Here is a 22009-nt window from a genome sequence, read left to right as displayed (position 1 = left end):
GCGCGGCAGGACGCCCCGCGCCGCCCCCATGGCCATCAGCAGCCCGCGGCTCAGCGCTGCCCTGGGCAGGCCCGTCAGGCTCACCGTGCGCAGCGGCGCCTTCCAGGGCGTGCTGCAGCACCTCAGCCCCGACCGGAGCCTGCTCCTACGGACAGGTCGGGGCTGCTTGTGGTATCCCAGCGCCCCGGCTTGGCGAAGGGAGGCTGGGGCTGGAGGCTGAGGCTGTTGTGGTCGTTTGGCGCCTCACGGCTCCGGGGCCGCTTGCCTAGAGGGCTCCTGCGCTTCTGTGAGGAAACCAGCTCTGTGTGAGCCTGGCCTCTGGGGGACAGGCACCGGCAGCTCGCTCCGTCGTTAAAAGCGGTGTTTGACCCTCCCGTCCCCCGCTGGTTGAACCCCTTGGTCTGAAAATAGCCGTGGGTGACTTCTGTAGGGGCTGCTCGGGATCAGCATGTGCGGCCTCCAGCCCAGAGCCTGCCTAGCGCTCACTGTGCCTGCTGCTGCGCGTGTATGCGGTTCTCCAGAGCCTAAACAGTCCTGGGATAAATAAAATACAGTCTTAAAGATGAGATAAAAGTAGCTGGATCTGTCTGTGCTCTCTGGTTTGAGGTTATGTGGGTGTAGCAGACCAGAAGTCTGTCCTGTTAAGCACGCAGAGTCATTGTATGGAAATGCTGTTATGTAAACATACTGTCCCTTAAAATACCCATTTTATTCACTTTATTGTAATTAATAGAAGTAGCTGATCCTCTGTTTTTGCTTTGTTCAGTAAATGCTAAGTTTTTACCTGTAACAGCAGAACTTGACGCATCTATTTTTTCTATTCCCTCATTGCAGTGAAGAACTTGGAAACTGGCAGAAGCACCCCAGGTAAAGATGTTCTTTGAACACGAGATAGTCAGTGGTGAGGCCTTAATGTGTGTTAAGACACGGGGATCATGGACACTCGGTTCAGCATTTCAGTTTTGGTCACTGCTGAATTCTTCAGTTGCACAACTTACCTCTACCCAAGTCAGTAGGAATCAGAACGATGTAGAAATCACACACCTTTTGTTCCCCAGTTATCTGTTATGAAATAGTAATCCAATGCTTCATGAAGGTCTTGTGACTGTACTGCATTAAGGCTTATAAATTGATGAGCTAACGAATAAAGTTCAGTAAGACCGCTAATGGAAATAACAATCAGGAAGTTGAGCTATGCATGCTCCCTGTTTACTTCCTGAAGATGGAAGGCATAATTACACATTTATGTGTGTTCTCTTACAAGTGCAAGATGTTCTGTGCTGGGAAGTTAAATTGCTGAAAGTTCTAGTTAATTTGATTTTGCTTTTACTTGTGCAGGTGAAAGGAATCTCCACTAAGTGGTCTGCTTATGTGAGCCTTTTTCTGTGATTCACTAGTCATAAAATACAGAATTACTCCCCCCCCCCCCACCCCCCAAAAAAAAAAAAAGTTTCTAGTGTGTAAAGGTCCTGTGCGTTTATTTCTATGGGTGTCTGCTATCAAGTTTTGCTCTGGGGACAAAGAGCAAAGTGCTGAGGGGGAAGTAGCTAGAAGGTAGCTTATCAGGTACTTAACTGTGTCCATCTGCCTTTTTCCATTGTATTTTTTATATCTGTACTGTTTTATATTTTTAATAGCAAGTAAGGTAATGAGTTGTAGTTCAATATTGACTTCATTTTGGTGGGATGCTAAGCCCACTGCTTGTTGTTTAAATATTAAAATTTTGATAGTTTTTTTGTAAGCAACTTACATGAGCTATTTTATATGCAGTTGTACATCAGAGCGAATTTAAAAATACATAAGCTGTATTTTGAATTTGTTTTCTTTTCTTGTATATATGTCTGTCCTATGCTGTTTATTATTCATTATAGTTCTCCTTTTTTAACACTTGTTACTTCCCAAAAGTTGCTTGTCAGCACCAGAATATAAATTATTTATTTCTATTGTAGTGGAATTGCTGGATGAACCGAATTCAGGGAACGGAACAGCAATGCTTTCCGAGTATGTTGAAATGCTTGCTTGCTTTTGTGAAAGGAGATGGGGATAGGAATGCAATTGGTAGGGGAGACACTGCCTGCATTTAATATCTTACAGATGTTCAGACCCAGCTGTGCCAAGTTTGTATTTCTTATAAAGAGATTAATAAGGTGATGAGTAGAAGGCCTCCACTGTTTAAAAGACTCTTTCAAACTATAACTTACTATTTCTCTGTCTTCTTTTTTCCTTTTTTTTTCCTTTTTTTTTTTTTTTTAGTTCCCATTAATGTTCCTGGGTAGAATGATTTGCTTGGTTTGTTTGCAGGTCAGCTTATGGTTTCAGGGACAGTTTCCCATGAACATTTCTTCTGCCTGAATAGTTCCAGGCGAATTGTACACGGGAATTATGTTTGTATAGATGCTCTAAAATGTATATAAACATGACTTTAGGAAGCTGGTAAAGCTATATTTCAGACTTCTACAGTCTCCTGCTCTTAGATGACTTTGCTTTGGGTCTTCTCACAAGATCACATTTAAGTTTTTTTTTCTCCTAAGAAAAGTAGGAATGAAGAGGTATCTACTGAATAGTCGTTAAAATATAGTTAGCTCATAGAATTGTGATTAGCAGCACTTCTCTTGTTTGTTCCTGCCTTGTCTCCTTCTTCACAGTTAAATAAATACATGCTGTGCTCTCTTGTGTGACAGATTTATTTTTACTAATCTTTTAATATACCATTTTAGATACAAGATTTTTCATCTACATGTAAATGTTGATCACAGAGTTACTTTTATGTTTTATTATATTGAGATAGGGATATACACTGTAGGAGCTTTATAATCATAATGAGAGGGCTTTACATCAGTATACAGAAATTTATACCAATAAGGCATATTTCACAGTAAAGCGCTCTTGATGTTGGAATGTCCTGTTTTAGAAATTAAACATCTTATACATGACATGTTTCAGTCAGGTGAATGTTTACCAACTCAATTTCTGGCCTCGACTTGCTGCTATCTCTTTTAAATATTTAATAACTTCAATTTAATTGTAGTAAAGTTTCAGTGGGTATACTTGTTTTACTGATTTATTAACTTGTAAAATCACCCTCCGATTATAATGATTAAATAATGATCAAATATTAAGGTTTCAGTGTAAAAATTTGCAGATATTTCAACTGCGTGGTTCTTGGGCTTAGATCAGGTACTTATTCATGGTACTTTTAGCTCTTTATTCTCTTGAAACCTTCATTGCTGACCTTTGTGGTGAATATCTGTTCAGGTTCTGTTTTCACCTTTTAGTTTTAGAAATAAATCTGAAATTTCATATGAAGTAAAGATCCTGTGGGCAAAATAAGCGTATATGGGGTAGCTTCAAAGTCTCCCTTCAGAATCATGCACATGGGATTAGGAAGTTGCTTCAGTGCAGTGGTTCATTGTCTAGATGCAGGTAGGTGGCGTTGGATGAAATAATTTTCCTTATGAAAATCCATGCTGGTGAAATGTGTAATGTTTTGACTTTTGTGCTATGTATGTATGGTTGTCTTGCTTCTGCAGGTGCACTTCAGCTGTTGAGGGGAATGGGAACAAAGGAGCAGACACAGGACAAGCAGATTGTAGCCCATGGAGTTCTCCAGGTGTTTTCCCCGACAGCCAGCCCAGAGCCCTGAATAGCTTAAAGTACTCCCTCTCAGGTAACACGAATATTATTCAGGCAATGTAGTTAGTGTGTCAGACAGGATCTCCCCCGAAGCTGTGGGCTCTTGGCTCGCCTGTATCTGGACAGGCTGTATTCTGAAAGAACAGTGGTCACGGACAGATAGGCACAGAGCTCGATATCAGCACGCGTGCCTTTTGCCTGCAAACATGTACACAACATCAGAAAACTTGTTTGCTTTCCAGAATGTTAATTCTGTGGTTCTCATCAGCTGTAAAAGTGGCTGAGCAGCATAACTGGTTTTTGGAGAAGTCAAGCGCTTCAGCCAGTGAGCATTCCTCTCTAGTGGCTGTTTAGTCTTATCCTTGTACCTGAAATGTACGTGGCACGACAAATAAGCGAAAGCTCACTAAGACTATTGCTCTTCTGCACTGCACTGGCTGTTATGCATGGAAGGCACTTGCATTGATTCGATTGAGCGGTTCCTGCCGTATGCACACCCGCAGGTGCAGATCTAAAATGCGGTTGGCTCACTCTCTTCATACAGAGCCGTGACAGGCATGCAAGGCCTGTACAACCTAAAGGAAGGTCGGTTGCTTTTGCCTGGGAAGTGGGGAAGAAAATGAGTGAGGCTGACATACTCTGGGAGAGCCTTTAATGTGTTGTCATGTGATTTTGCAATAGGAGTTTGGGAGACTGTCCTTTTGTTGTCATAGGTGCATGTTATTAATGTTTGCATCTTACTTAAAGGGAAAGGAAGTCTTTTGAGAGCCCTTTATCTGTTCATTAGACATTGTTAAGCAGGTGTTCAGAAATACTAAAATCTGTCTTAAATTCTGTCAGCCCTCTTTTAACAGATGCGATTTCTTTAATTGAAATCTTTGTTTTCTTTATACATCACAAAGACAAAAAAATAACACTGCAACTTTTGAACAGTCAGTATTTCTGTGAAAAATTTAGAATTTTGGTTCATGCTCAAGACTATGAATGTCTGAAGCAGACAGTTCAGTAAACTGAACCTGAAGTTTTTGCTGCTTCATCCCTGAAGGTGTTCAAGGCCAGGATGAATGGGGCTTTGAGCAACCTGGTCTAGTGAGAGGTGTCCCTGCCCATGGCAGGGGGGTTGGGACCAGATGATCTTTAAAGTCCTTTCAACCCAAACCATTGTGTGATTCTATGATCTGTTTGGATGTGTTCAGGGAGTAGAGAAGGAAGAGCTGAGTAGATAAACCAGAGAAGTAGAGTGATTATATAACTGAAATACATACTCTGTGCAGAGTTTATTCGATAAGAGGAAGCTTCTAATGCTTTTTAAACTTTATTTTAGAGAAAGAGGAAGAAGGAAGGTAGAGTACACAGTTATTGATTGCTTCCAGCAGAAATTTGGCCCAGCAGTAAGTATTAACTAAAGCTTTTACTTAACGTATATGACTTTTAAGCCCATTCTGTTCAGTTTGTCAGTAGCTCCATTAGGTGCAGGATGGTGAACACTGCTCCATGAGGTCTTTTATTGGAAATTGTTTCTGCAGACTGTAGTGAAAATTCAGTAATAAGTAGTAACTGGCTTCTTAAGTCAAGTAGAAATGGTATCCCTGTTGGTATTAAAGTATATTTAAGTTGTACATACATGCAGGGAAAGAGTGCAGTGCACGAGTTTGTAGCAGATACAAATTTATACCATTGTGTGCTGGTTGCTGTTTTCAGAATCTGTTTCACCTGTAAATGGGATGAGAGATCAGTATTACTAGTTAGTGAGCAATTATCTTTAGAAGGGAACAACATGTGGAATGTTGGTGTTTGGAGAGGGAATCGTGTTGTTTCAGGGTGTTTGGAACTTCAGAAGTGTTGGATGGGTGGGAAAATTTCAGAACCCATGATAGATTTATTGAACCGAACAGTATTTTTAGGTCTGAATTAGACTAGCAATGCTATGCCTTCCATGCCATTTTCTCTGCAGTTACATCATCTGGGATTTGGTTTTTCTATGATAAATCGAGAGCGCACACAAAGGAAAAAGCTCTTTTACCACAGGGCAAGATTTCCCTGCTTACAGATGATGTATTTTTTTGCTTGAAAAAGAAGCTAGCTTTTTTTCTGCCGCTCTTAGGCAGCATGTGCAGTATGGGTTAGTTTATCTTAATCTCTTGAAACTTCTTGTGTCGTGAGGGTAACAGGTTTATCTGAATACCTTAGAAGATGTGTTCCCGTTTTATCTAACAGGAACACCTTCTTTGTGATCGTGAGGAAGTTCCTTAAACCAGTTAAGAGAATTTCTCTGAGGAGATACGGGGAGTTTATAATCTTAGTTAATCCATGATTTCTATTAAATCTGTGTTGTTCTAGTTGTGGAATACCCAGCTATCTATCTGTAACTGGACTGATACTGTGTCTGTTTCTCTGGATCACTATATATGGGGATTCGTGTTCCTGATCTGTATTTAGCTTACATATGGATCGTGACCAGAAAAATCCAGCTTTATGTTTGTCCTTATGCTTATCATTCTTGGCACTGTTTATTTTTACCCGTTTTTCAGGTAGGCTGCACCTGAAACAGCAGCGTGTGTTAGTGTAGGGAGAAGGTGTTAATTATGTCGTCATGGAAAACTCTCAGGCTTCAGGTAAGAAGCAGATGTTTCCCCAGATGTGCCCTAAATGGACGCAAAACTAAGAAATGTTGGGGATTAGCCTGTGCTTAAGATGTACTAATGTGGCTGTTTTGATAAGGATATGATTTCTTCAAGACAATTAAGGTGCTTCCATACACCTACCGTGACAGGAGAATTACGCTATTGTAAGGCAATATAATAAACTGTGTATATAATATATATATATATATAATTTGCTTGTTTTGTCATCTTATTACTTGAATAGGGGTAGAGGTGTTACAATAGTACAACTGTTGTCTATGAAAAACTGCGAGACCCACATAATCACAATGCCAATGTAACTGAAGAAGTAAAATCCATCTAAAGATGATAAAATCTGATTAGCTATGGTATTATAACTGAAAAGGAAGGGATGGAAAGGAATAGTTAATATACTCAAAGCATCCTGATTTATTTTTAAAGAGGTTTAAAGTGAGTGTGGTTAATCCAAAGCAAAAACTTGTGCGGAAGTTCAAACTTAACTTGCAGAAGTAAGTGTCCACAGAATTTTTGCTTTGGCATGGCTAAATTGTATTCATATATCAGCTTTTGTTACGCCACTATGAGTTTGAGTATAGACAACATCTAAATGTTACGGCCTGTATGGAATGGTGTAGTGGAAAACAATGTCCTTTTTTTTTTTTGGTAGCAGTTTTTGATACCTAAAGGAATGTCATGGGAACAAGAATTTTTCTTGATGGAATTCTTTAGAAATGGCATTGAGGTAGATGTAGGAATTTATGCGAAGTGCTTTGGATAGGGTGTGCTCTTAATATGCAGCAAAGTGCTACCTTTAAATGTGTATAGTAGACTACTGGGTCATTCTTTCTAATTATTGTGAGTTATCTCTGAAAAAAGCAAGACTTTCTCATAGATTAGCATTAAGGAAAGTGTGCTCCTTAACGTGAGCTTGTATATAAGGTTGTCTTGTATGTGACAGTGCGCTTCCTCCTACCTTCAAATCCATTGCTCTCGTCTCTCTCACTCATCTTCTTTCTAACTCAATTTGTTGTAGATAGCAACAAAGAGCCGTATTTTTCTGTTTGATATTTTGCTTCTGGGCCCTCAAGCTTTCAAAAATGGATTACAAATGGTGCTGGAAGATAAAAACATCTTGAAGGTAAGGGTTAAGGGTGTGTGAGGACATCTGAGGTAGGAGGGGTTGCATATAGATGTAGTGATTACCAAAAAGTTGCAGTTGGACACAGGTTTGTCTGACAGCTCTTTCTTGCTCCAGGTCATACATGACTGCCGTTGGATCTCAGACTGCCTTTTTCACCAGTACAAGCGTCCTTCTCTGCAATGTCTTTGATACACAGGTACCCTTCACATTTTCTGGTTGGCAACAAAAGTTTCGATGATAGAAAACTGAGCCTTATTCAGAGCCTTCTTTCAAGGAAGGTTTAATGTTAGTGGAATGTGGTGATAGTTGAGCCTTCTAAATGTATTTTTGTTCTAGGTAAGAATTGCCAGGCAAGGCTGGTATTCAGAGCTTGTCTTGTGTAGACCAGAATAGATTAAAAATACTAGCTTTTCACAGAAGAAGCTTTTATCTTAGTCAAGAGAAGCATCAATCTATGAGAGGTGCTTTGGGTGTCTCTAAATTCCCATTTTAAAAGATTGTTATATCTAATACTAGCAGCAAGTTTAATGTATTTTGTTTGTTTGTTTTTAATATGTGCTAACGGGTCTTGATAAAACTTGGCAGAACCCGATGCTACTGTGGCTTTAACAGGAGCCAGGTAGACTTGTGTTTTATATTCCTGGTTACCCTTTCTGACCCTTTCACAAGTGCAGGAAACAGTCAGGCTTACAGGTATCCAGGAATGGGAGTGTCTGTTAATAAACACAGTTGTGGAAGTGAGAGTACAGGCCAGATAATCACAAAAATCTTTGCTGGTGCTGGCTCTGATAATTGTGGTAGTTAAAATGTTGCATGGCTAAGTGGAAAATTGTAGTCTTTTCAGAGAAGAAAATAACAAAATGGCTATAGTTGTTTGTAATGGGTGTGGTGTGTTATTCTTGTCCTTGCATATGCACTGATTTTTCATGTCATAAACATGACTGTCTGTAGCTCTTCAAAGCCTTAGTCTGGGTTATAGTAAATGTTATACAACAGAAGTTTCTTTCAGTCCCTCTCTGATGTTAGTTTGGCCTTCTGCCCCTAAATTTTAGTATTCTACTACAAATCGAGTATCAATCTATGTCAGTGTTAAGTCTTGACTGCATGAAAAAGGTCAAGGAGAAAATTCCTACCAGTGCTGCTAATTGTATTGACTAGGCAATTGTACTGACTAGAACATGTAACTGGTACAGTGGAAATGACTAACCGGACTGATCCATGCTAGGACCTCCGAGGCCCATAAAATGGCTCTCATAGTTCTGTTGTGTCCAGTATGAGCTGACATGCATGCTTTTCTTGCATTAATAGATCTTTAGGCTTAGATTCAATTACTCTGATCCATTGATCTGAGTCTGAATCATACATCTAATTAAGTAAGCTAGGGGAACAGTTTGGTTTTGACTGCCCTAAAGTGTGCCTGTTATTGCAGTATTAAGCTGTCATCTACTTTTGTCATCTACTGTCTGGAGACAGTAACTGGGAAATTCCTGTGAGCAAACTCCCACAGATGCTCTTTGTGAAGCACTTAACACTGAGAAGCTCTTCTTAAAATTGGAACAGGCTATGTACACAAGTGCGTGTGCAAGTGAGACTGTTTAAAAACGCAGCAGTGGATTGAAGAATTCTAGTTTAAATGGGATTCTGCCTGCATCATTTGGAAAGTTTTACCCATGGTTTCGGCCAGCTGCTGCAACTCTTTGTTGCTTGCAATAATATACACGTAGTGCATGTCAGTGAAAGGTTTCTAATGTTCATCCACAATACTGCCTTCTCTGACACTTCTGTGCTGCATCGTGAGATTAGAGCATTCTCATGCTCTGAAATCTCTGCCTCTTAAAATATTGTTGACTGCATAGTTGTTTACTAAGAAATGAATAATACAATTCTTCTTAGATGTGTGTACTGAAAGAATAAAGAAAGTACGACGACTTGAGACTGTCCATAAAACAGAGGTTCATGCTAAGTGTAATCACAAAATGTGAAAGTGAGGTATTTGCTGTCTGGTTCCACAGATCAATGCACATACACACCTCTAGCATGTAGTAGTCAGTTTCTGCCCTTGAATCCAAGCCAGTAGCACACCATGACTAAGATTTTCTGAGAGTTCAGTGATAGCTAAAACTGTTTTCATTGTTAAGTTTATTTTATAATCTTGCTCATTCAGATTAGGCTTTTCATGAATAGACTGCATTTTTGTTTAAATATTTAAGTCTATTATCTTCTTATTTGGAAAGCATTGACTTCTTTTTTTTAAACTAGAAACTCCCTCTCTAACCTTCTAGAGGAATGGAATATTCATCTCCATAGATTTGAAAGTCTTTATCTTGACTTTGAGTAAAAATAACTGACTGCTTCAGAAGGTCTTTCCCGAGGTTCCTCTTCATCTGCATTTGGCCACTGAGAGCTAAAAGCCAGATGAGTTTTTAGTGGTCAGAGGTACAGTAAAAAGGTCTGTTCGGTAAGGAATGATGGAAACTCCCTCTTTACCTGGTTATTTGTGCTTACAAACCAGTGAAAGTCAGCTTTCACTGGGTCTTAATTTTCCTCTCTTCAGTGAATTCGTTAGACTGAATTATTGCAGTTCCTTTCCCCATGTGTACTGTTACTTTTCAGCTGATGGTTGTAGACTTCTTTGGACTACAGCAGAGTGTAGTCAGCGTACCAGAAGTATAGGCAGTCCTAGATTCTTTGTTCTACTACAGAGCATAGGAGGTCTGACATAATTTCCTTCCTTAGTCCAAGATGGCTTGTTCTACTCACTAGCATTTTGTGTCTTCCTCATAATACTTTCGTAAAAGCTTTTATTCCTTGGGAATTCAGTAAACGGATTGGCTTACTGCTTTCTTCTGGTAAGCGTAGTAAATACATGGCTTCTCTCCCAGAGAAGGCAGCTGATGCCTTAGAGTCAGTTTTAGTCAGCAGTAAATCATACCAGCTTGTTTGCCTTTGCTATTGGATGGCAAAAGTCAGGAATTGGGGGTCTAGTCGTGGAATTTGCACTCAGCGTAAGTGGCCAGAAGAAGTCAAAGTTAGAAAATCCTGTTGTCACCATTGCAGGGGTTGGGCTGGTGCTGTAAAGCGCTGTATGGCCGTCTGGATAGCACATGGGCAGCTCCTGGTGGAACAGCTCAAACAGCAGCTTCAGCTGTAACACTTGCAGTAAAACTGGGCTAGCATGTAAACTCCAGGTTTTGTTGGCAGTTTTGTAGATACTTGTGTTAAGAGTGTTGGCTCCAGGTTTCTTAACAAAGTTAGAAAGGAGAGAAGGATTATGAGAGGTCAGTGGGGATTCCAGAGGACCAGAGTAGGAGTCTGGGGTTTTGATTAGGAGAGAAAGTCTGAGAACTTGGTTCTAATGACAGATCACTCAAGTATTAGATTTTGAAGGTGGATCTAGGCTTTTCAGTTTCTCTTCTCTGTTTTCCTGGTGGGTAGACTCTCTTCCAGGTTTCTGTTTTCCATTGTCACCTCTCTGCACCTGTTAAAATAGTCGCAATCTTTGTGTTCCCGAATTAGTAGCAAGAATTGGAGCCTGATACTGCAAAAGGTAAAAGGGATAAAGCCAGCATAGGAAACAAGCAAAAAAATGCCATGCAGTTACTGCTGTAGGCTGTTGTCTGCTTCAGTTTTGCGTCTGTATGCTGTCAAGGATGAGTCTTACTGGCAAAATCAGTTTTTAGTCAAAAGGTTTTAGACCACTTACATATTCTTTCATCATGTTTTCCTTGCATTGCATCACTACTTCGTGTTTAAAAAAAAAGCAACAAGAAGTATCAGGGGAAATATTGCTGTGTGCTTACTCTCTTCTGATACTCCTAATGTGCTGTCTGGAGAAATCATTCTTATAACCTGATTTACTCTTCATTTAACTTGACAGCTTTAAGGAGTCAGACTACTAGTTCTGCAATTGTATACAGTCAAAATGAGGATAAATGTGTCTGCAGCATATATTATTTTTTTTTTTGTATTGTAATATGCTTCCCCACCGTCAAATCTCTGCTTTTGCTCAGCAGACACTGGTGATGACATACTGATCTCTTCCATCACAGGTGGCTGATGTTCTGCAGTTCTCAATGGCGACGGGCGGCTACTTTCCGCACCGCGTCTGCACGTTGCAGGAGTGTTTGATGCAGCACTTGAAGATACCTTCCAAACGGGATGCCCTCGTGAAGTGCAGGCAGGAAGTGGCTTCGGTGAGTGATTCAGTGAGGCACCTCTGAAGACTGAATTGTGAGCTGTGCTGTGCCCCTTTTCAGATTTTTTTTTTTTTTAAGAGCATGTCACACTATTTAGTAGTCAAATTGCTGTAGTTAAGGACATTTCGTAATAGTCATTTGGGAGGCAGATGCAAGCTTCAGCTCCCGTCAGTGCTTATGCTAGTGTTTCCTAATAGTACATTTGAAATTGAGGTATTGAAGAAACACAAAGCTTGTGCAATAGAAGTTTTGTGTAATGGGTAAAAAATGGTCTGGATATCTTAATATGCTTGACTAATTCTGAAACCTAGCTCCAACAGAACAAATTGGGTAAAATGAACCCTGAGTCGTGCAGGGAAAGAGGAATACTCTAGCCAGCACTGCTAGAATGGAAAAATGAGAGTAGCAGCACAGTTCAGTGGCATTTGCTATATAATTGTTCTCTGTCCTTGTTTTTCTTAATCTTTCAGAGAGGGACAAGCAAGGGAAATCTTAATGGGCAAGAAGTCCCCAAGATTTGGGGAGTATAAGCTGGATAAATAGCATGTAAATAGTATGGTGCCAGATGTGGTGTCTCTTTGTTGAATTTTTAATCACTTGACCTTTCTTCTAGTTGAGGGGACTGGCAGGAGGACTTCCAAAAATACTGTTCAATATGGGAGGAGCTAGATACTTAATGAGACCCCACTATACAGACAGGATTTCTTTCGTGAATGGGAACAAGCTCTGTTCTGTCAGACCATTTTTCTCCCTTTATACTAGTTTTGTAACTTCCTGAGTAAATCTGAGTGGTTTTGCGCAATCTATTCATTGATATGAAGTCTTTGTCAAAAGCCTCAATTAAATGTCTTTTGATACGGCTATAATTTGTTCAGGCAAATTATTTTTAACCTGATAGCTGCTCAGTGAAATCTCTAATTTGAACACATCTTTATTTTTTATTTCGGTGTCTGAATTCTAATAGTGTCTATCAGAATTTAATTTTAGAGAATTCTGTATGGCAGATCTAAACCAAATGACAACAGGTTTGCCTTCCTTATTTAACTTTAACAAATCATCCTATTGGTCTGAAGAGGAAAAGTGAAAAATGACTGTGTAATAAGTATATAGTAAGTATACCAACATAAGGGACTGTAGCGATACTTTCGCTCACAGTATCATGGTCGTGCTGCTTCCCTGGGACTTACTCTCATGTTCTGCTAATTTCAGTTGTGCTGACTGAAATTGTTTCTATCCCTGGCTGCTTCCCTGATGGGAGGTTTTTTTCCAACTTGATCTTTCAGCTCCACTCTTAGGAACACACACCTAGTTTCCTACCTAGTTTTAGACAGGTGAGAGAGAACCTAGCATTACACACTCTAGTAGGTGTATGTTGTTTTTTTCTGTTGTTTTTTAAGAAGTAATTCCTCCTCCCAGGCTTCCTCTTCTCTGATATCCCCAGGGTTGTACACAGATGGCCTTAGAAACTGCAAGCATTCAGTAGCACTGAAATAGAGATCAGGATCTGGCGATATTGTTTAAACTGCAGAAGAACGTGATGAAAAGTTTTGTTATAATTCTTGCTACTGAAATAACTGTTTTCATTTGTATTGAGATACACAGGAGAATCCTGATATATGGTTCTTGAGACCCTTTCCACCTTCTCTGCTTCAAGCGCTTGCTCTGAAGGCTATGTACCTTCTGCTGGTCCACTCATCTCTAATGGACAATTTGATGTCTGACCTAACAGCTGTGGTGAATGATTACTTAAATGCTTATCAGACTGGATCTAGAGGTCACCTTAGGAGCACAAAGGTAGGTATGTCCTAGCTTGTTTCTCGGCCTGGTAATGTGATCTAAGGCTTTGATGGATGAACTCTGGAGGACATAGCTAAATTAGCTTCCTCTTCTGCAATTGTACACCCTAGTTCATGCCACATCTTGCTTCTGGAGCACAGCAGTAGAAGCGATGGTGTCTGCATCTATCTAGCTGCTTTTGTGTCAGTCTATTCGCACAAATGCTCCTTAAGTTAGTATTGTGGGTGGTGAGCTGCAACTGTTAAGGAATGGACACGTGCCTTCTGTTCATTCTGACCTGAGATTGAGAATCTCTGGGCTCAGTGGAGGGTATGTGTGTTTGTGGACATGAAGAGTAACAGGCAGTTGTAAAGTGGTGTTATTTGGAACTGCCAGAGTTGCTTTGGTTTGTTAAGAGGTTTTACTCCCCAACATTTGTTCTATTGTTTTTTCACCAGTTGTGTCACCCTTACTGCTGAGTTACTTGAATGTCCTGTTTGTTTCTGTGAAATGTTATGTTTTGTTGCCCGAAGATTTTTATTTCTGTAAAGACATGAATTACTTTTTCTTTCAAATTTATTGTCATCTGAGTTACCTAAAAAAATCTAGTCAAGTAACACTTCTCATCTTTGGTTACATAGACCTAGTAGAATTGTCTCACAAATGCATGTCCAGATACCTTGTAGTGGCTTTTGTGTGGTGGACACTTCAGTAATTCCTTCTTCATTTTTAGAAGGGGAGGGATTTTTGGTTAAGGAACTTGACTTTCTTCACTGGTGGGAAGAAAGTTCCATGCAAACCAAATAGGCAGTGGTATTGGTGTGGTCTTTTTCAGTGTCTTCAGTGAAGAAATCTTAGCAGGGCTTGTAATAACTGTGTAAGACATGTCTGGTGTTAAGATAGAGTAAAAGGTAAGTTGCCAGACATCGTCGTTCATCATGAGGAGACTGAACTAATGTGATTAGATCGTGTCACTAACTCATTTTTGTGGTTGTAAATACCTTGAACTATTTGTTTGGAAAAGTGAATACAGGTCTGTCTTAAAGGAAGAGTTATCTATTTCTTTGCCCTGGTTTAACAAAGCACTTGAGCACAGACTTGAATCCTTTGAGAGCTATGTAAGGGCTCAGAGCAGTAAATCCCATTAGTAAGGATTTAAGAGGAGATTAATTTAGATAACCACAAGAGGTCACAGTTGCTTCACAGATCATATCTGAAAACTTTTTCTTTTGAAAGAAGAGATATCAAAAACAGAAGATTGTGTATACTTACATTAAAAAAAAATGAGCTTGACATCTGAATTTCCAGTGTAAAAAGCGTGCAAAAGTAGGAGAGAGAGAGAGAGGGGAAAAGAACACTTTTTAAAAAGTAAAAAGATTACAGAAGAATTCTACTTAGCATTGGGCTATTTGTTTGTAGAATTTTCTAACAGTAGTCAGGTTAATAGTTGCTGAAGCCAATCCTTTTTAAAATCCATTTACTGCATAAGATTAGCCAAGGGATTAATTTGATCATGAGCATTTCAAATGGCATTTTGAAGGTTTATTTAATATCACATCTGATGGTCATACTTGCAGTTGCTTGAGGAATCTTACAGTGTGGACAGTAAGAGTAGCCATTTTCACCATCATTTCACTGTTAATCATTTTCTCTTTTTATACCTTGGAAGAGGATCACGCAAATGAAAGTCTCTTATACTAGAACGTATTTAAAGCCCAAGCAAATCTCCATGGTTTGGTGTCTTTTCTGCTATTTGTTTTGGTTTTGTGTTTTTTAATTTTTTTCAACAAGTAAGAAATCAAAGTTAATTTTAAGGGCATCCTTTGTGAGTTGACAAGTTCAACTAAATCTGTTTAAAAATAATAAATAGTTTTATGCAACTTTTAGTTTCTCTGACTGTTTATTAATTCCTTGAATCAAAGAGCCTTTATTCAGATCTGGTTCTCTTGTGGAGCTAGAGTTCAAAGCTGCCTGGAAAATCCTTTTACTGTAAAAGAACTATTTTACTACTTACACCAACTAGTTACAATTTATACTTAAGCTTCATGGGATTTGTAGTTGGGATATAGTTCTACAAAATTACGTATTGCTTGAAGAGGTCTCATACCAACTAAAAGAATACAGGGCAGTCTGATAGAAAGCACTGAATGAAAATAGTCAACCTCTTGAAGTTATTTAACTTTTTTTTTTTTTAAAGGTGACTTGAATCCAGCAGGATTTATATATGGCTGGACATTGTCCTTCCTTTCTTATTTGACCTTCCATAGCTAGCTTCTAGTCTACCATACTTAATTGGTCAACATCCTAATTCTTCAGTGTAGCTGCCTTTCTTTATTAGTAAAATGGCCCCATTTTTACTTGGAATTTGCTGGATGTAGATCTTCTAACTGTTCAATCACCATTGTAGCAAAAAAGTTGCTGGACTCTTGGTGAACAGCAGTCTGGTATGATAAGCTTGTCTTTACCTTGGAGCCAGCCTCCAGCAGCAGCAGAGTCCCTATGCTTGATGACTTTGTTCTCCAGGCATCATCTGATGCAGTTCTAACGCTGCTTCAGGAGAAGCAGTGGATCTCCTTGGATTCTGAAGTAAATATCTGTGCAGGGGGAAACACTCTGAGAACCTGAAATAGAAGTCTAGTGTGCTCTCTTCGTGCATCATGGCAACCTTGGAGAACTAGAAATGAGTCCTCAGTTGCTGAAGCAGCATTGTGGCAAAGCCAAAGCCAATGAATGCTCCAGGGCCATAAAGTTATCTTGCACAAGGTCAGCGTCCAAATTGGAAGGTGGACATAATTCCTGAGTAGAACAGGAACCATCTGTGGGACGTGAAGGCTTTACTTGAAAGTTGGGGGAATGAAAGCCACTAGGCAAGAGTCTCCAAGTCCCCATGGCCTCTTTGAATTACAAGCCCTTGGAGAAGATGGCCAGATCTGGAAACTGACTGACTTCTAGCACTCCAGGTAAGGAAACCTTTTCTGGGCCCTTCTGTCTTCTGTTTGAGTTTTTGGATTGTGCTCTCTGAACAGAACAGCAGATGTTCAACCTTTTACCAAAGGGAAAAATAGTTACATAGACTGGGCTACAAAGGTGTCTGAGCATGCCATACCTGACTAAACAACAAGCAAAGCCGCGCTTCCTTGGCCTGCCCTGGTCCTGCTAATTGTCACCGCTTCTGACCTTAGAGTGACATGCCATGCAAGTGTATGCTCTTTTCCTTCTCCCATTCCTCCAAACTTATGATACTCCCACAGCAACTATGCTTGCAAAACAAGTACTCAGATACAAACAGTTTCGGTCATGAGACTTCATTTTTAATGAAGTACTGAAGCTGGGTGGAATACACATCCATATTGCCTCCCATCTCCGGCTGCCATGTTGAATCTGAGCTTCCAGATCAGAGCTGACACCATTGAACTTCAGCTCGGACTAGTGTTGTAGCATCCTCCTAATCTTTCCTGGGTCACTGCTGCATCCAGAAATTCATCATGCCAACAGCTATTGTGTCTTACAATGGCATCAGGATATATGCAGTGAAAAAAATGTTTTGGCTTTCCAGACCCAGGTTGCCTGTGAATTGAGTAATGCTGAGTAATGAGAAAAAATGTTGAATAATGGCTATCAGGGCAACTAGCAACTCCCTCCTTTCTTTGTCTAATCGGGGGATTCTGCCTCTGGGAGCAGATCTGGGTGGGGCCCTCTGTTGTTCCTATTCTCAGGAATAGAAAAGGAAAGGAAAAGTGAACATGCATAATCAAGGAGAAAAAGCCAAGCCTCCTCAGTTGCCCTGCACTGAGGAAGTCACTGCGTTCCCTTAGGGGTTGCTGCATCCAGTACAAGTTGAGGAAAGATAGGCATGAATAAGGCTGATGAATGTAATTGTGCTGTTAAGTGTAAAGTCTGTCTCAAATGGTAATCTTCCCTCACCACTGAGAGTGAGCTCATCCCAGACTTCCCATCCTGAAGGTCTCTGCTATTTCCTGTATTTTCAGCATCGCTTTCTGCCAGGAGTAATTACTCCCCTTGTGGATGCAGAAATGAAGTAAAATGGATTTCTGTGCCTCTGCAGCTCTGTCTCTAGAAACGAGCTAGTAACAGAGCTGTGTGTGAAATTTCTAATTCTCCTTGTAGATTTCTGTTGTGCGTGGTTAGGTGTTTGTAGGTACCACTGCATTCTGATGTATAGGACTTAGATTCAAAGAAGCAAATGCTGCCTGGGAGCACATTGGTGTTCAGAAGCAAATGATCTCTTAGAAGTGCAGCACTTTAACTGATGGCTGTTCACAAGCAGAGCTTTGGTACTGTAGCGGAGTTGTGTGGCAGTCAGGAAACTGGATGTAAGTTCTTCCGGTTAAATAGAACTGAAGGTGGGGTGTTTGCAAGTAAGTGCTTCATCTGCTTTTTTTTCTTGATGCTGTCTGAACTATTTTGCCTTTCTCTGGATCTGTGCAGACTTCTAGATGCAGTTTTTGTGAGGCATGGCTTCCCTTTACAAAGGCTATGATAACTCCCCTAGAGTATCCTATCTGTATATTTACTCCTCCTGCTCTTGGTGTTTCTGCCAGTGTGTCCACGCTGACATCAGGCTTAACCAGCATGTAGCTTCCTCTGTCTTCCCCTGGACTGTCTCTAAACGTGCACCATCTTCCAGTCCCTGGATATCAAGGCAAGTTTTAAGCAAGTTACTACAGTTGCTTGTTCAGCTGTTTCATCACCGTTTCAGGAATCTTGGGTGAAATGCACCTTGCTGTTTCTGTTTAAAGTATCAGGACAAATATTTATGCAACAATCTGAAACATTCTGGATACATAGCAAGTGTTTTTGGTGTGGGAGCCTCCACATTTTTTCATGTTGAATGCAGAAGTGAAAATATGTTGTGTTTGTTCCTGTGCTGCTTTTGTGTTCTGACCATCACTTGGCCTAGCAGCATGGTTGATGTTTTGTGTGCTTCTTGTGTTTACAGAAAGTTTTGTATTGTTTTTGTTTTGCTAAATAATAATTAAATTCTTCTGGCCTGCCTTTTGTTTGTTCTGCAACTTCATCCTTCCTGACTTCTTCATTTGGATGGGGCTTTACTGTTCTGAAGGGCAATTATTTAATAGTCTCTGTTCCCCTGCTCTGCAGTCCTGCCAGTTTCCTTTCACTTTCTGTGATGTTTTGCCGTTGTCTTGAAGTTGTCCCCATGCAACCTGCTAGAATTGAATTTGCTTGGCTGCTTGTTAGCAAGCTTCCTTTTTATATGTAATTCCCCTTTCTATAGATGAAAGCAGTTGTGGATATTTTTGTTGTTCCCACAAACACGGTGAGCACTGCAGTCCTTGTTAAAGAGCGGATCCTGAAATGTTTTTGAATGAAAATGTAATGTTTTGTACAGAGTTCCATGCACTGCTCAGAACCGAGTCAAGGAATCATAGAATCATTCAAGTTGGAGAAGACCTTTAAGATTGTCTAGTCCAATCTTTAAGGAGTGCATCTCCTGTCATGTACTTCCTAAGCAGCTGTTCTATTGATTTATAAACTATGTTGGGTTTTTCCACGTAAAAAAAAATGTATTAAAAAAATCCTTAGGATAGAAATACCACGTTTTTAAAGAAAAGCCAGAAAAGTTGCCTTTACAGTGGTTCCTATCAGGAAACCTGAATGGTCATGCCTCTTTGAGGGCTTTACAACTTGATAGTGCAAAAGATCTCAGGGGAAATCTAAATCCCATATGTGAAATATTACTTAAATCTTGAACATCTGTATAATAAAGGAGTAAACAATAAAGCAAGTCTAATGTTTTTCCCTTTGGGTTGCCTTTAAAAAGGAGAGGAGAGTCTCCCCTCCTTCACCCCAAGATAGTGTTTGCAGGTAGTTAATGCATTCAGTAGATGCAATGAGAGATGATTACTCTGTTTCATTGGCTAATTACAGAGGGAGCTCTTATCTGATATTAACAAAAGTAGAGCACGTGTATGCATATGTGTTGTTTTGATTTCTTTTCTTTCTTTTCTTTTTCCCTTATCAGCCCACTTGCACGGAGCTGCCAAAGGAGCTGCGTCAGCTGGCAGGCATCCAGAAGCTGCGAAGGGAGAAAGCAGTGAAAGACTACAGGATGAATGAGGATGGTCTTTTGATCAGGCCAGCCGTGAAAATGAATGAGAGAAGCGATGCACAGAAGGATGCAGCCCATAGAGATGACGGGGACTGTCTTCCCCCAAATGAAGCAGTGTCTCAAACATCCTTCAACAATCAGGATCTACTTCGTCAGGAAAAGAATGAAAATCAAAATCAAGTGGCAAGTCTGTGGGAGAACCTCAAACCAGCCTCAAACTGGCTGTAAAAATCTTTGATACAGGTGACTTGATGAGCTCAAATTGCGGATCTGACATCCAAATGAATGAAAAGGGGCTGTTCCCCATGTAGAAGAAGTACCAAAGAAAAACTCCTCTCTTTACAAGGACAGGTAAACAGATTGTTGATGGGAAATAATGGTCTCTCTAATGCCAAGGCAATTCCTGCTGTGATTTGTCGAGATCTGTTTTGAGATCTTTTTTTTTAATGAGCTGGTTTTGCTCTTGACTTTTTTTATTAGACAACTGTCTTAAGTTGTATTGGTTCTTTTGTTATCAACTGTTGCAGCACATGTAAAACTCCCACCAAATATCTAAATAGGGGAGCTCCTAAGATGCCTGTTCATTGAGATTAGAAAGGGCTTGCTTGGAAAAAACACAAGAGTTCTGGCCAACTAACGTGGGCTTGGTTTATTCACAGATAAGTCTCTTGGCGTATCTAAACAACAGCCACGCATAGGAGAGTGCAAAATATCCCGCCCTAATCAACAGCTCTGCTGGCAAAAACGGCAGAGGTGTACTCCTTAAAAGGACTCTTCTGCCAAGTCAGGGAGATTTTAGGCTAACTGACAAAAGCAGCAGTCTGCTTATTATGTTGCACTCTGCCATTGTTTGTCAGCCCTACTCTGTCGGACTCTTGTAGATAAGGCTGTAACAGTAATGTCTGTATACACACAAGTGTCTGTGGGGGAGCAGTTAAATTACTTTAAAAGGTGTCTAGCATTTTCCCCAAGCAAAGTAAGATATAAAGGCAAAACTAGTTTATTCTCAGTGTGCTTGCTTTGGCTGTTACTCACTAAAAGTAAAACTTTTCCAGCTGATAGCACTCTGCCACAGTGACAAAGGTAATACAAGCAGTGCCCGAGTCTTGGACCATTTTTTGGCGTAACCTTAACGGTATTATGTAACTAAACTGTATAGTTCCTTTGTCTCAGTTTACTGTAGAAAAAATAAACCAGGTTTGAAACAAGTTTCTTACAGCTTTTTATGTGGAGATCCAGTCTGTTTCAGTTGGTCTGCTAGGGGATGCTGGCAGTGGACTGGGCCCCTTCTCAGCACTGGAGTTCGTGCTGTTCATCTGGAACAAGATTTTCCCAGGCAGTGAGTGATGGTGTGGAACACACAGGCTCCTCAGAGCCAGCTCTGAAGTGCTTGCATTGTATTTTCACAACTGAAATCATCTGGGTCCACCCAGTCCCATTAGTAGAGGAACAGGGAGAATGGCAGCGTGTCAGATAAGGGAGGGACGGTTGGATGTAAGGGCTTCGAGTCTGGGAGGTAGGAGAGTGGGTTTGGCCTCGGTGCAGGATACAGACCGAGCTCTACAGGCACCCTTCCAGAGGAGAGATTGAGCTGTGCTCTTGGACTCTTCCGAGAGGAAACAAAGTTCTGGCTGGAACTATTACAAAAGAAGAAGGATTTTTAGTTAAGGGACTTGATAGTATGACTACATCTCTGTTACTGCATTACTTAAAGAAACCTTCCTGAGTAAACGAGGCTGCAGCTCTCTACTGTTTTATGTAATGGCATAAGGGAAAGAAAGGGTTGGGACTGATGAGTATCAATGAGCGGCAAATGCAGATTGAAAATGACAAGCTTTTTGAAGGAGAAGAAAGAAAGACTTCTGAAATACTTCTTAAAACGATCCATAAAACCTTTCAATGTTGCTGTGTGGTGGCATTTGATAGGGTTCATTTTCTAAGCAACGTGCGGAAGAGCCGCGCGCTCTGCCTCCTCCCTGTGCCTGCTGGCTGCAGCCAGGGCCGCGTGCAGGTACAGGCAGCTCCAGCCGAGTCTCGGGGGCCGCAGAAACGCTCCGCTTTCCGTGTGCTGCCGTGCCACGGCTCTCCGTCGCGAAGCACGACCCCCGTCTGTGTACAACCAGCGGCCCGCAGCGCCCCACCTCAGTGCTGCCCCAGCTGAGGGTGCTGCCTAACGCCTCGGGGCAGGCGGCCGCGCCTCAGCACCCCCTGCACGGCGTCCTCAGCAATTCCTTCGGGCCTGAGCCACCCGGGGCCGTGAGGAGCCCGAGGGGGCCGTGAAGGGCTGGGGGGTCCCCGCGGGGCCGCCCCCGGGCCGGCAGCGCCCCGCTCCCACCGCCCTTCCGGCGGCTCAAGGGCGAGCGGGCCGTGCACTTCCGCTGCCCCCCCCCCCGCCTCCCGCAGCCATCGCGAGAGCTCCCCCGCCTCCCGCGAGACCCGCCGGCTCAGCCGGCCGCTTCGGCCGAGTCCCTTCGGCAATTTCCGTCAGCGCCAGGCGCTACCAATCGCGCCGCGGAGCGCATCGATGCGCGCGGGCCCCCCGCCGGCC

General features: G+C 41.3%; 1 protein-coding gene across 1 annotated transcript; it reads left to right on the top strand.

Annotated features, from left to right (window-relative positions):
• The first annotated feature begins 20 nt into the window (after positions 1 to 20).
• Positions 21 to 21948, top strand: EXD1 (exonuclease 3'-5' domain containing 1). The gene is given in 13 exon segments (XM_040558008.1): positions 21 to 155; positions 835 to 868; positions 870 to 901; positions 1950 to 2001; positions 3531 to 3667; positions 6165 to 6215; positions 6218 to 6261; positions 7291 to 7395; positions 7513 to 7560; positions 7562 to 7594; positions 11448 to 11591; positions 13197 to 13388; positions 19375 to 21948. Coding segments are annotated over 13 exon segments (1314 nt in total). The 5' UTR covers positions 21 to 28; the 3' UTR covers positions 19690 to 21948.
• Positions 21949 to 22009: the final 61 nt, after the last annotated feature.

Source organism: Cygnus olor, chromosome 5 (genome assembly GCF_009769625.2).
Source record: "Cygnus olor isolate bCygOlo1 chromosome 5, bCygOlo1.pri.v2, whole genome shotgun sequence".
NCBI classification, from domain to species: Eukaryota; Metazoa; Chordata; class Aves; order Anseriformes; family Anatidae; genus Cygnus; species Cygnus olor.
Note: the sequence above shows the minus strand (reverse complement) of the source record. Positions and strands in the feature narration are given on the sequence as shown.